Source organism: Hylobates moloch, unplaced genomic scaffold (genome assembly GCF_009828535.3).
Source record: "Hylobates moloch isolate HMO894 unplaced genomic scaffold, HMol_V3 SCAFFOLD_13, whole genome shotgun sequence".
NCBI lineage: Eukaryota > Metazoa > Chordata > Mammalia > Primates > Hylobatidae > Hylobates > Hylobates moloch.
In genome coordinates, this window is record NW_026652288.1 from 30,528,214 (window position 1) to 30,543,636 (window position 15,423).

Sequence of the window (15,423 nt, forward strand, 5' to 3'; positions counted from 1 at the left end):
CTTGTGCACTGACCCTCTGCCTATTTCCCAGGTAAGGGGCTGCCTGGTCCACCCCTGACCATGGCCACCCACCTCCCATTTGCCTGGATAGAGATTCTAGCACTGTCTGCCACTCCAGGGGCTCCTACCATCCTCTGTACCTTCCTGCCCTGGTCCCCCAGGGCTGCACAGTCTCGTAAGTGGCAGCACTGATGAGAGGCTGGGAGTGCCTGTGCTGGAGCCACAGGGCAGGGGTTGAACCCTACCTTTGCCACAAATTTGGCTGCTTGACCTTGGGCACATTAATGAGCTTCATGGGGCTATGTTCCACATAGTGCCTGGCACGTGGCCATCCCTTAATGAGTACTGGATATTATCATGTTGAGTATCTCCTGCTTCCCATTCAGTTTAACAGCAGTGTGAAGTACTGACTGTGGGCGAGGGACTATGAGAGGCATATGTTTAAAAACCCCATTTCCGCCGTCTAAGAGCTCACAGCCATACCCTGATGCTGGCAGTGGACATTGGGAGCCACTGTTCTTACTCTGCAAACCCTGATCCAGAATTCCCATTCCCAGAGTTACCCACTCGCCCCCAGATCATTAGGGAGATCACTGGCTTAACTGAAGGTAACATAGGTAAGGATGAATCTTACGTAACATAACCCAAAAGCTTAAAACCCTCACCCCCTTCTCCAAAGCATCTCTTCCTGCCACCCCACCTCCACCCCCACCCATGGCATTTCTGTTTCTGGGAGATGGGCAGGGCCAGACCCAAGAGGCCTAATGTTCCCCAGGAGAGAGGGAGGCCTGATCAGTCACAAAGGAACCTCTCATGCAGGGGCTGGACAGTCAGATTTGTCTTGAGAACTTCAGCTCCCATCCATGAGGCGAATTGGAAGGGTTCCATGGAATCTTGAAATTTAGGCAGGGCAAGCTCACAAAGGATATGGAACTGAGGTCAGATCAGGCAGGAGACCCTGGCATCAAAGCCACCCAGCAGGAGCCGCACTCACTGCTGCCTCTGTTGCTTTGGCTTCTTGCCAGGGACCTACACGTTCCTCTCCCCAGTGAGCAGGCAGAGGCAGAGCCCTTCACAGAGCGGGAGGCAGAGCCCTTCACAGGGTGGAAGGCAGTGGAGGAAGTCCTGGCTACAGCTTTTGTTCTGGTAATGCAAAATCACACATGATCAGGGCCTGAGTCTATCCTGCTGCTCCCTCCAACTGGGTCTTTCACCCTGGACAAGACCCTTCCCCTCCCTGCCCTTGGCCTTTCATCTGGAAGCTGCAGGGTGGACTGGATCAGTCCTCAACACTCCTTTCTCACTGTTTCCACCTCTGACATTCTCTCCTCCTGGGGATCACACAGAGTTCCAGTAGATTCACTTCAGCAAATGAGTATCGTATCAAGCAGTCACTATCAGCAGGACTCTGCCCCAGGCATGAATGCTTAGAAGGAATGGCTTAGACAGCCTTTTATTAAAGAAAGCTGAGGATTCCCAGAATGAAGGGGCATCTCTACAGGAGCCCCCATGTGACAGATTAATCTTGACTTGTTTTAAAACTGGTTCTAAACCTTATCCTCCTGCTCTCCTTCTCTCTGACCCAGGGTCTAGATTCTTCTCTCTGGAGCATTTGCTGAGTCAACTGTAGAGCCTTCTTTGGTGGTGAGCGTGCCTGGTTGGGGCTGAGCTCTGGACTCCCTCGCTGTCCCATGTGGGTTCTGGCTACCTTTACAATTACCAGGGCGTGGCTGAGGGTGCTGGAAATTCACAAGGACTGGGGTTTGGGAACCCATTCCCCACGAGTGCTACCTCCCGCTCTTTGCAACAGCCCCTTCCTGGTGATATGCTCAGGGCACCTTTCCTGGCTTCAAACAAGGCTGTGCTAAAGAATAGCACTCCAGAAAAGCCGTGGTGGGGCCTGGCCCCTCTGTCACTTCACTGTCTCACTGCCTGTGGGCCCCATCTGACGTCCTGCACCCACAGCATCCGGCAGTCACCTCGGAGTCACCCAAGACAGCCAAAGGCACTCCCTGCCATTCACGGCCAGAGCCCTTTGGCATCTTCTGAAGTCTTCTCTTACTACGTATCCACAATGCCCATGAAACCTGTCCCGGCAGCAGCTGGGTGTTTGAAAAGGAGCTATCTTTCTGCTTTCCAAACATGAGCTCACGGCCCCTGCTGATGTTCAGGAACATGGCAACTATTCTTAGCCCCCTTTGCTGACAGGAAGTAGAAAGGAGAGAGAGAGAGAACCGTGTTCACCGCAGCCACCACTATTCCTTGTCACCTGAACCAGGAATTCTGAGACAGCCTTGTCCCCATCCCTCTGCTTCAGCCTCATTTGGGGAAAACGTCTTTCTGCCTGGCAATCATATGAAAGAGGAAAGAATTCAGATAGAGCCAGAGAAGATGCTGAAATGCTGTAGAGATTCCACAAAGGAGGGTAAGCAGCCTACCAGCTCTCGTGCCTCAATCTCCTCTCTATTTCACGACCTCTGGGGAAAACAAAACCCTAAATATGGTTTTCATTTGACTTGACCAATTAATTTCCAGACACCCCAGCTGCAAGGAGAATAGAAAGTTTGGAGTCCATGTGTTCACTGGGCTGTTGCCTGCACACTTGGAGGGAAGAGGTCTCTCTCCATCTGGACAGACGGGCTCCCTACGTTTGGGCTGTGGTCCTCATGTGCCAGACGCTGAGCTCCACAAGCAGCAAAAAGACAGATCATTTTCCTATAGGACTGACAGTGTCAGGGATGGTGGGAAGGCGTGGGAAATAGTGACCAGGGAAAATCGTGCTCACCCCATCCTCATCTGCATGTGATCTTGGGCCAGTCATTTCACCTCGCTGAGCCTCAGTTTCCTCATCTTTCAAAGAAGGTGGGGTTTGATGCTCACAGATGTCCTTTCTGGCTCTAAACCCTATAATTCTATGTGATTCACCCCTGCATTTTAGAGCCTCCTTTTTTGGATAGTGAGGGGTGGGGGACCTTTTAAACAGCTTTAATAGTTTGAGACATTTTATCCTCTGCTAGATTTCTTTAAGCAGTAGAATGCGGATGCCAGGTCCACGTTCCTATTTCTTTTCAAGCTGAGTGATTGCTTGAGGTCATCTGTTAACAAAATGGGGTCAAAGTCATCATTTCCTTCTGCAAGATTTCTAATTCTCCCAGGGAATCACTGGTCTCCCCGTTTTTACATAAGGATCAAACGAGGCCCTGAAGAGATGAGGGCTGAATCCGTATTGAAAGGATAATGGCAGTGTTTTCGTAAGTAGCTTAGAAGTGAATTAACCTCCCAAACATGTGGATTGGTTCAACAACCTTGGCTGTTATCTGGGCTTCATTCTCAAATGCTAATGAGCAGCTGTTTCTGACACTAGAAATGAAGAAAAACTTTAGTTTCTCACAAGTTTGCCTCAGAAAGAAAGAATGCACAAAAAGACGTCTTGAGGCACCTCGCTGTTTGGACTGTGACTTCTAGAAGGACAGGGACTGGGGTGGACTGTGGTGCTATCACCACCTCTAGGGCCCAGGACTGCACTCGGCAAGGCTGCAGAATGGACAGGGAAGATAACGATGTCCCCTGGTCAGGTGAGTAAAGACCTGGCCGGCCCAGCTTAACTACGTGCACCTGCCATCTCATCACAAATGGAGACTCAGCTTCTCCATTTGTGGGCTGAGAGGCTGGTTAGGATGATCTCCAGAATTTTCTGGACCTATGATGCTCTCCACTCATTTTCTCCTCAAGGGCATGGTCCTCTCTGCTTTCATCTGCTAGCAGTGATCCCCAGCTCTGGCACCTCCTTCTCCCCTTTGCAGTGCCTGCCTCACACAAAGCCCCTTCTGAGGGCAAGTTTCCCCTCCCCAGCTCCTGCCCCTTTGTAGCCACTTGACCCAGGTCATGGCTGATTGGGCCGATGGGGTCCTGACCCAGTCTTGACCAATAAGACTCCAACTCTCTGGATTGGAATCAGGTACTGGGCGGGGAATCGGGTGGAAAGCAGCAGAAGGTAAAGACAGAGGCACAAGGCCAGGTGGCCTGATGAGGAGTTCAGAGGAAGTGGGGGTCCTGAGAAATGCGGAGCGAGGAGGCAGCAGAGGAAGATGCATAGCAAAGACAGGTGACTGGGTGGGAGGAGGAGGAGCGGGTCAGCTACAGAGAGGAGCAGAGCAGAGCAGAAGCCACAGCAGCTGCAGCCAAACCAACTCCAGAGCCTTTCTCCAGCCCCTGGGGACCGGCCCCATGAGAGTCCCTGCTCTTGGGCCTCTGCATACCTTCCTGTCCTATTTCCAGGTGTGCCGCCTTCCCCCTTCGTAATATCATCACTGTGAGGTCTTGCTCTTTTTTAAAATTTGTTTCATTTCATTTCATGAACTTTCTTTTTTCCTTCCTTCTTCCTTCCTTCCTTCCTTCCTTCCTTCCTTCCTTCCTTCCTTCCTTCCTTCATTTATCCACATTCTTTTTCTCCTCCACCCCAAGACAAGCATTTCTGGATGTGGAATGTGCATGTTTTGTTTGTATGCGCTCTTGTGAAATGAGAATTGCAGGGCACAGAGTTTCCGCTTCCATAAATAACTGTGCATGGGATTGTTCAGTGCCTCTTACCTCATTTGCAAAAGCTAGAAAGCTGGAGAATGCCAAGTGTTTGCCAGGATGTGGGGATCCAGGAACCCACAAATAGCACAGGAGGGAGTGTGCACACAGGCGGCCTCTGAAGGACAACCTGACAATACTTATCTTGGCTACAAGCGTGTCTCACACCCACTAAGGACACTTCTAGGGGGCGTCAAGGACCCTGCCTCTAAGGACCGTCCCAGTCACAGTGCACAGATGGGATCTGTGGCTTCTGACTGCTGCATGGCTCTCCATGAAGTGTGCCCACCCATTGTACCCACTGACCTCAGTGATGGACACTCCATACCACCCTTGTGGCAGTCAAGAACATCCTCAGATGTGTCCCCTTAGGGGCCCCCAGGAATGTCCCTATTGGGTGTGAGAAGTGCGTGTAGCCAAGCTAAGTATTGTCAGGTTGTCCTTCAGAAGGCTGCCTGGGTGCACACTCCCTCCCATGCTGTTGGAGGGTCCTGCATCCCCACATGCTGGCGAGCACTTGGCATTCTCCAGCTTTTGCAGTCTCATAGGAGGAGACGGATGTGTCATTACTCTTCGTGTTTCCATTGTATTGATTATGGAAAGTTTGAATGTATCTTCATCACCTGTGTGGGTGTTTAGGACAGTGACCTCTTCCTCACACACACACGTGCACCCCCCCATCCACAGTCCTGCACACATCTACTTGAGTCAGTCTGAGAGCGTCTGTCCCAGTGCCAAGCACAGTGCCTGGCATATGGTTAAATGCTCAATAAACATCTGCTGAATAAAAGCAACCGAAAGAATCTAAGTACAACGCGTGAATTGGGATGTTTATAAGTTCTTAAGCCTGTCAGCACCTAAAGGCAGTTCCTAAGTCATGGTATTTTGACCATATGAGAATAAGCATGTCCTGCCCCACCCCTACACATAAATGCCACCTCGTAGCAGCCACACTGGGTGCCCAACTGTCTGGACCACCCCCGATGATGCCTTTATTTGAATCACTCCCATTGTTGGAGATGCCTCCTCCCACCTATCCCCTCTCCCCTTGCTGAAATCCTGCCCATCGTTTGAGGCCTCACTCAAATGCCACCACCTCCACACAGCCTCAGCCTGACTTTCTGTGAGTCAGAGAGTCAGAATTGTTTACTCTCTCCTCTGCACTCTCACCAGACTTTGACCCTGATATTATTAAATATATTTCTTTGGGCCCTGATACCAGCCTTGCAATAATATCATTATCAGTGCATATCTCTGTCCAGCCCCTGCCCTGCCCACTCTTCACTATGTGCCTGTGGGACCCTCCTGATGGCCCCAACATGGACCTTTGTACGTGGTGATTGCTTATGGAGATGCCCAGCCAGGTGGCAAAGGCTGCAATGCTCCAACGGGGACTGTTTGCATTCTGGGTAGGCAGGACCAGCACTGAAACTCTGGGCTGTTGGGCGGCGGGGTTGTACTTACTTGGCATAGGCTTTCTCCAGCAGGCAGGGCCAGAACTCTTGGTTATTGTGGCGAGGACGCACAAAGAGGCATTTATCTTCCTGGACAGGTAGGCGGTCATCAATCACCACTTCCACCCACTGGCCACATTGCCAGAACTGGAAGAGAGCCAAGCATATGCTTTGACAGAGTTGAGGCAGGAGGGAGCTCCTGGGTCCCCCAACCTAAGCCAAAAGTTGCAACATGACCTCTACAATGCAATACTGAACTCTATCCGGAACAAAATCCCAGCCCAGGTTGCCGGGCAGGAGACAGGCATGTCATCTCGACTGGCAGGTGGAGAAAATGAATCACAGACCAACTTAGTCCAGGAAGATATAGGCAGGGAAGAAGCAGACTTGGGTTCTAACTTCACTTTGTTCCTAAGTGTTGCCTCTCTTTGGCAAGTCGTTTGTGAGCTTCAGTAACACAAATGAGACTCTACAGGTACTTCTTGTGCACAAAATGGCAATAGGGAAGCAATGCTACCAACAGAGGACAGTGGTGGGGGCAGGGCTACCATGAGAGAGGCAGAGCCTGCAGGAGCTGAGGGCTTGAAGGAAGAGGCAGGATTTAAGCACGTGGCAGGGAGACAGGGAAGGTATCCCAGACAGGAGGCACACTGTGGGCAAAGGCCTGGAGATAAATGACATGGATGGCTCAGGAGGACTGAGCAGTGACAGCCTCCCTCTGGCCCCCCTCTTCCCCCATCAAGCTGGCCCTGCCATTATAGCAGCAGAAAGGACACTGGCTGGCATTGCTACTGCTAAGAGTGCAAATGAACCAGATGTTCCTCTCCAAAACAGACTGTTCGAATCTTTAGCATTCAACTCTAAATTGTTCACCCGGGGACACGGCCAAATGAGGAAAATTCATAACAAAGCCAGCTTTTTGGATTCTCTTTGCTGGCCTGCCCTGTGTAGAAGGAGCAGCAGGGCTTCTGGCTTCAGCCCTGAGCTTTGGCGAAGGCAAATTTCCACTGGGTGGACTCCACGGAAAGTTGGGTGGATGGGATCGCTCATCCACATGGCCTTTTCCACATCTGAATGTCCCAGATGGCAGGCTGTTGCATCCAGCCGAGGATGCAATTTCAGAGCAGAGATGGAGATTGAGACAGATATGTCGGTGGAGACAAAGCAAAGATGTTTTAATAGCTGCTAATAAGCCACTGCACTGTGGCAGGTTCTGCACAGCTGTGAACTTGTGTTCCTATTGCAGTGAGCAGCAAGATGTGTCGGCAGTGAGGTTGAGAGGCAACAGGGATGGTTTTAGGAGGGTGATTACAAAATGCATCCAAAGCACTGAGGGAAGCTAATCCCAGTCCCCAGAAGGGAGTATCGAAAAGACAATCTGGATTTTGTGCTTAATTGGGTGGCAGCATATAGTAGACAGTAGTCAGTTGGTGGAACTGTAGTTGAATGCTGGTCTTGCCTCTTATTACTTTAGCAACAGATGTTGAACAAGATAATTCTCAGGGACTCAGTTTTCTCATCTGTCAAATGGCAGTAAGAGTAAGAACTGCCTCATAGGTTGTGATTAGGATCAGATGAGATCACAAAAGGTGATATTATGAAAACAAGATTGTAGTTATGAGAGTAGAGACTCTTTTTCAGTGGCCGTTTGGTTCAGCACCTAGGACAATGCCTGGCACACAGTAGGACATCAAGAATGAGTAAGTCCCGGCTCAAATGAGCTTCTATGGTTAGTTCATCTTAAAAATAACTCTTAGCCCTATTTTCCCACACCAGTAGTGCTGACCAAACTTGCTCTCCCTATACAAAGGGGACATCAGATAAGTTTGCCACTCTCAGAGAGGATGCAAAGGGCCTGACTGGTGGTTAAGAATGAGTTCACCACCTGCATTTCCTGGTTCATGCCTCTGGGTGGGGAGGGCTGGCATTTGGATCATGTCTGTACCTTCCAAGAACCATGCACGAGGCCACTTTGCCAACACCCAGTGGTCTGACAGGGAAACCAGAGTGTTTTAGGCAAAGCATCTGAGGTGACCTGGGCACTGGGTAACTTTTGGAGAGCAGTACCCAAGCTCACAGCAATGAGAGGAGATCTGCAGAGGTTAGTGCACTGCAGCCGCTTCTGGGGAACTGTGTGACTTTCTTCACCACCCAGAAGGGCTGAGTGAGTCCTGCCTGGGCCTTCAGTTGTCCTAACCACCTAAGTAGCTCCACCAATGCTGGCATCCTGGGACAAGCCCAGACACAGCTCAATCCTGGATCCTCTAGCTCACTCCGTGGTGTGGTCCTTGAACCAGCAGCAGTAGCATCACCTGCCTGACAGGAGACCTAATATGCAAATAGTTGAATGAAAGGAGGCAAGAGCAGGATAAAGGAGGGGCCCAGAAATAACAGAGGGAAACTTAGTTGACTAGAAGGATATAGGTCTTCAGGTTGAAAAATATCACTGAATTCCCAGACAGGATTAATTTTTAGCAGGTGTACATATAGATTCCCGAACTCCAAGGAGAGAGAGCACTTTTTTTTTTTTTTTTTTGAGACGGAGTCTCACTCTGTTGCCAGGCTGGAGTGCAGTAGTGCAGTGGCATGATCTTGGCTCACCGCAACCTCTGACTCCCTGGTTCAAGGATTCTCCTGCCTCTGCCTCCCAAGTAGCTGGGATTACAGGCATGCACCACCATGCCCAGTTAATTTTTGCATTTTTAGTAGAGACAGGGTTTCACCATGTTGGCCAGGATGGCCTCGACTTCCTGACCTCGTGATCTACCCACCTCAGCCTCCCAAAGTGCTGGGATTACAGGCGTGAGCCACTGCACCTGGCCAGGACTTCTTATAGACTCTCATTTGGAAAGAACACATTGCATACAAAGTCAAAGTCCAGAGAATAGATTAACATGAGATTTTTCTTTTGCAGCATTGGAAGCTACAAGACAAGGAAACAATGTTTACAGACTTTTCAGGAAAAGAAACCTGATCCAAGAATCCTAAACCTAACTGAAATATCATTTTTAAGTGAGAGCAAAGGAAAAACTCTCACATATTCTGAGGAAATTATTCAAGGAAATTCTATCTAATACAGGTTTAATTAGAACAAAAATCTTAAGGAGAAATGAAGGGTGGGAGAAACAGTGGTAGGCAATGAGTTTTAAATTTGCTTTTTATAAGAAACACACCTATAACAAAGTGAGCACGAAATTAATAATAAGAGATGAACAAAAATATAACAGGGAAATGTACATAACAGGAAGCCAAAGTGGCCATAGGAATATCAGGTAAAGAGGAATCCAAGGCCAGAGCATTAAATGCAACAAATGGGGATATTGTACAAATTTTGTTGCAATAGGAAGATAGCAAGATCGTAAACCTTTGGGCACCAAAGAACATAGCAGGAAAAGTGCAAAGCCAGAGCACCTGAAAGCATAAGAAGAATTCTCCAAACAATAACTATGGGAGGAACTTCTCCTCTTTATGATCTAACGAATCAGGCAGACAAAAAATAAGTAAAGATGAAAGACATAATGACAGATAAAACAATTGCAAATCATAGAGCTTGATTCAGTATGTAAAACTTACAACCACTGGATGATATAGATTGTTCTTGTGTGTCCATGAGCCATTTATAAAAACTGCTGTGGGCTTGGCTAGAAATAAAACTACTTTATTAATCTCCCCAAATGTAGAGAGTTATGAATTATATTCTCCGATTATAATAAAACAGAGACTCAGCAACTAAAAGATTATCCCTTGCAAAACTTAATCACTTGAAAATCAAATAAACTTTAAAGAAACAATCCCTATATGAAAAAAGATACAAAAACTAAAAATGTATTATCTTAAACATTAATAAAAGTAAGAATTTTTATATCAAAACCTATAGATACACATCTCAGAGGAAAGTAAAAAGACTAAGAATATTAAGTGTGCAGTTTCAGAAAATCACAAAAAACAATAAAATTAGGAGAAAGTATAAAGGAATTAATAAAGATAGGATTGAAATAACTAGTTATATAGTAAACAAAACCTCAAAAGAAAAAGAATAGAAAGACTAATGAAAATCAAAAGCTCATTTGTTAAAAAAAACAAAAACAAAAACACATCACCCACACAACAGATTGATTGGATAAAGAAAAGCAGAATTAAGAAAAAAAGGAAAAGTAAAAAATACAGCACAGATTGAGAAAGTAGATTTAGTCACAGATTACAAGAGGTTAAATGAATTGTCAGAGATTCATGTAAGCAACTCAGTGGCAATATATTTGAAAATGCCAAAGAAACAGTTGATTTTTCTAGTCGAGTATAAATGTCAAGAATTAACTTCGGTAGAAATAAAAGACCTGCTGGATAGCTATTGAATACATTGGAAGAATTAAAGAAATCACATTTAAAAGGGAGGCAGGCCCAGGTAATTTCACTATTGTCTATTTTACTTTCAAAGAACAGTTAATGATTAGCTCTCATTATTCTACTTATTTCAAATCAAGGTATGTAAAGCTCAATCAGTTTGTTTTAGAAATCTAGCAGAACTTAAACATGATAAAAATAACATAAACTAGAAATCAATTTTATGCATGATATAGGTACAAAAATTCCAATGCAATTTTTAGCAACTTGAATGTACTGAAAGAAGAGCAAATCAAGGAAGCACATTACTGAAGTCAAGAGAAGGCAGGATTTGGCTCTTGTCACTCATTCAAAATTGTGAGGTTCTAGCTAATGTGAGAAAGCAAGAGAGCAAAATAAGTTCTGCAAATATTAAAAGGAGATACAAAATTATCTATTTGCAGATAATATTATTAGATAACTAAACCATTCCAGATTCTGTTAAAGAAAGAATTAAGAACTAATAAAAGAATTTGGTAAGGTGGCTAGACGCAGTTTAATATATGATAAGTAGTAGCTTTTCTCTTTTTTACCAGCACCAAGTTCAAAATGAGGGGGGAAAGACCTTATTTACATGAGCCACAAAATTATAAAATGTTTGAGAATGAATTTATCAAGAAAGATGCAGCACCAATATAAATATAACACTTTATTGAAGGACATAAAACTAGTTCTGAATAAATAGAAAGGTATCCCATGTTTCTAGAAAGGAAAACTTAAAACAATAAAAATGTAATTTTTCTAAATTAATACATAAATGCTGCTGCATTCTGTATCACAGTGGCTTTTTTTAAAAAAAAATAGACAAAATAATTTTAAAATTCTCATGGAAGAATAAATGTGCAAGAATTACCAAGATATTTTTGAGAAAATGGTAATGAATAATGAAGGAAAACTTAGCCTACCAGATGTTACCATTTCCTATAAAGCTACTGTAATCAAAATAGCATGATATGGTACAGGAATAGACAGAGACAAAAACTTGATGTTAGTTACACGGTTCTCAGTCAGTGACTCTTTTGCTAATCATTTCCGTCGTTTCTTTTTATTTACACAAAAACATTTCAACTGTCATCTTCCCTGTGTGTTGTCAGATTATAAACTTGAATCCTTTTTTTGAAGGTAGGGAGGGTAACTAACACAACTGTCACTTTCATCTCAGGTTTCCAGGCCATGAGAAAACTTAAGATTTTCACCTTCCCTGTACTCACAGAGAACCCCGTCATATAATGAGCGCTGCAAGGGCACACGTACCCGGAAACGGAAAATGCCAGCATACTGGTGTGAAAAGCTTTGGACCATCAGGATCTTCTGCCTGTACTGTGGGTTCTGAGTCAAGGAGCCCAGTGCTGCCAGGAACCAGCAGTCACCTGTGAGGGGAGATAAGCCAGGAAAGGCTGACTGGACACACTTGGAAACCCCATCCCATAATTTAAAAGGTCCTTACCACCAGAGGCCACACACTTCCTTCTAAATAATGCATTTTTTTTTTCCTCTGAGAGAGGAGAACCGGGGGAGGGAGTCACAGGGACTGGCTCCAAGCAAGATAAAGAAGGGGCAGTGGTGGTGGTGGTGTTCACGGAGTCTCGCTCTGTAGCCCAGGCTGGAGTGCAGTGGCGCACTCTCGGCTCACTGCAACCTCCGCCTCCTGGGTTAAAGCGATTTTCCTGCCACAGCCTCCACAGCTGCACCAAGCCTGGCTAATTTTTTGTATTTTTAGTAGAGACAAGGTTTCACCATGTTGGCCAGGCTGTTCTCAAACTCCTGACCTCAAGCGATCCACCCACCTCAGCCTCTCAAAGTGCTGGGATTACAGATGTGAGCCAGCACGTCCAGCCTCCGATTCTCTTTTTGCCAGAGGTGCTCAGTTACAGCAAATTTTGGCAATGATGCTGTATACAATTGAGGAAAACTGATTCGTGTTTTTCTTTGCTATTAGCTCAGCCCATCCCTGTGCCGAAGTAGGGGGACGTTCTCTCCTTTTCCTCCTTGAGGGATGCATGGCCTCGAGTTTCTCCTTGGATGTCTTTGTAAGCCCTTTTGAGTCTCTCCTCCCCTCCCTGAGTCCTTTCTCCTTCACCCCTAACATGATCAATTTGTTTTGAATGCCATTTCACGCCAGGCACTGGGTTCAGTACAGAAGCCACAAAGATGGCCTCAGAGAGGTCCTTTCTCCAGTTAGGTGAAACCCTAACAGGGGAACCATTGGCTGGTGGCCAGGCAGGCTCTATTGACTTGGTCCAAGGCACGGTGATTTCACCAGGCCAAGTTCAAGTACAGGACCTATCATCTGCAAGCTGACATTCTGAAAGCCTAGAGTGTATTCTCAGAAGGGCTGTTGTCTTTGCTATCTCCCAACTCCTATCCACTGTCTAGCCAGCTCTGCCCTTTCACTCCAAGGCTTCTCTTTCTGAGGTTTCTCTTGGCCACACCTGGAACAGCCCAGGTACCTCCTCTTAGGCAGCCCCTCCTGTTTCCCTGTCCATGCCCTCCAGCTCTCAGCAGCTCCTTTGCTCTGGGGCTGTCTGGTGGGGTGAGAAGCAGTCAGAGAGTGCTGGATTCTTAACTCTGTTGCTAACTGAGTGTGTGACATTAAGCAAATTATTTTACCTCTTGCACTTTCCATTGTCACATATATAAAATGGGGTTGTTGCACACACAAGGTATCTTGCACGGTCATTGCAGAAACTCAGTGTATGTTTGCTTTCATTTTTCCTGTCTCCTTTCCCCCTGCTCATTGCAGCCTGCAGGACTGGGTGTGAGCAGTTTGTCCACAGCAGCACCAAGGGAACTGGCCTTTCTCCGTCAGAAGTGGGGCAGGACTCTGTGGGTAGGCACCACCCTCCACCACTTCCTATCCAGGGCACGGAGGGAAGATGTTGCACTCTTACCTGCGACTCCTTGTTGGATGTCAAATCTGCTTATATCATCCAGGATGAAGTGAGGAGGACCCTCTGGTAAATCCTTTAGGAAAGAGGGAGAAAAGCTATGAGCATCGTTTATTCCTTTGTATCCCAAAGTGACATCATTCACTTTGTCTTTCAAGGGTCAAGGTTAATTCTTAAATAGGTGCTTAAAATCCGAGTTAGGAAAGTTCACCACGTTCTTCAAATCCGAGTTAGGAAAGTTCACCACGTTCTTCAGCCTTTATTGCTACCAGAAGGCAGCAGGTGTCACGGAGTGTAAATGTAACTGACAAGACAGGCCATAAATGCATTAGCATACTACAGGAAGAGATAACATAAATAAGGACTTGGAGTCCTTGGATCAAATAGCCATTCCATCTCGACAAGGCAGTGTTTTATTAAGAGGTTGTAAATAAACCATCAAAAACGAATAGAATACATTTATTAGAGGAGAGGTTTATAAATGTAATAAAGTACTATAGCTTTCATAAGAAAGCTTTTGTTGTGAAATTGTATATCTCAGAAATTAGCATAGGTATTTTGGACTCCAGGTTTAAGTCTAGCCATGTGCTAGAAGGGATACAAGGTACACATGACTCAGCTCTTTGCCCACTCCCTGAGTAACTCACAGACCGGGTCTGGAAGGCTGCAATCCCCTTGTGTGAGGAGCTGGTACTCAGTGCCCGGTCCTTCTTTAACTTCTAACACACATAGTGCCTGCCAGCCAGAGAAAGTGGTTATGGAGGATTCCCCCAGTGCTGCCACATCTGGTAAGAATATGAAGAACTGTCAGCAGGCACCAAAATTGTGAGAGTTCCCAAAGGGGATCCCCAGGCACTTTGGGAGAACACCAGGCCACAGGTCTGGCTTCTGCCCCAGCACCAGCCAGCCCTCTAGACTTGGCCAGGATGACCTCGTCCTCCTCTCTGTGCAGCTCTCCCTGGATTTGCATAATTTGGTAATTGGTCCTTGTATCATTTCTTTTCACATTGACCAATAAGTCTTCAGAGAGCAGGCCTGCAAACTGGAATTGGATTCATTTGCTCAGTAGCCATACATGTACAGAGTCACGTGCCTTGTAGAACCTGCCAGCTCTTCATAAACTGCCCAGGTTTCCTGGAAGAGATGCACACTAAGGTGAAAACGAAGGTGTGCCCGCCTGCAAACACAGGGTCCTGGCTGCGGGGATCATTTTACCAAACTCCTCCCGCTGCTTTCTCTACAACTAACTGACCCCGTCACATGCCAGGAGGGGAACTCTCAGGCCCAGGCCCTCCCGGGTGAGGGGGACCCTGGGGTGGCACCAGGTCCGACCCTCTGCCAGAGCCATGGTGGGCAGAACTTTGGCATTTCCCCCAATGCAAGAAAGAGGGAAGGACGTCTGGAGTGCCTTCAGCTGCATGCAGGGCTCCAAGTAGAGCCAGTTTTAAAATGGTGTAGGGCCTTTCAGTAGCCTTTACTTGTCTCCTCTCTCTACTGGAAAAGGGGACTTGAGGTCTCAAAGGAGGCCTGCTGTCAAAGATCCTCCACTTGTGGGAAGTAAAGAAGAGATGGAGGCTGTGGCATTTTCAGACCAGGAGCAAAGATGGCTTTTCTCCATTTTCTTGACCTTCGCCACAGCTCTTCTTCACTGTGGTCCTGCTAGTTCCCCTCCAGGGATCCCCAGGGCAGGGATAGGTGTGCTTGGGAAGCCCATTCAGACAGACCTGCTGTGGAATCCTACTCTAACATTTCTCCCTGGGTGAACTTGAGACCTTGAACAATTCCCTTTACTTTGCTGTGCCTCAGTTTCCTCATGTGTAAAATGGGAACAATAATACAAAATGTAAGGGCAGTTGAGAGAATCTAATGACGATGCAATCAAGGCAATGGCTGTCACTCATCAAACCCTTGCTGAGGGCGGGTACCTTGCTCCTGGGTTCTCTCTGGTAGGCTCCCAACAGCCTTGCAAAGCTGGACCAGTCCTTACATTTACAAATGAGGAAGGATGTGAAATACTTAGCACAGTGTCTGACATAGTACATGTTCAATAAATATTGATCCCCCTCTTTTGAAATATTTGCAAAATTAAGAAGGCTATACTCAGACAAACCCATAGCCTCAGA

At 46.6% G+C, this 15,423-nt stretch overlaps 1 protein-coding gene across 1 annotated transcript in view; it reads right to left on the reverse strand.

The window, feature by feature from the left end:
• Nucleotides 1–15,423, reverse strand: part of CAPN13 (calpain 13) — an 81,509-nt gene that overhangs the window by 33,648 nt on the left and 32,438 nt on the right. Inside the window, exons 3-5 of the mRNA XM_058426855.1 lie at nt 13,304–13,376; nt 11,667–11,782; nt 6,043–6,179 (exon numbers count right to left, since the gene is read on the reverse strand). Coding sequence (XP_058282838.1) covers nt 6,043–6,179; nt 11,667–11,782; nt 13,304–13,376 — 326 coding nt within the window. The remainder of the gene's footprint in view (nt 1–6,042; nt 6,180–11,666; nt 11,783–13,303; nt 13,377–15,423) is intronic.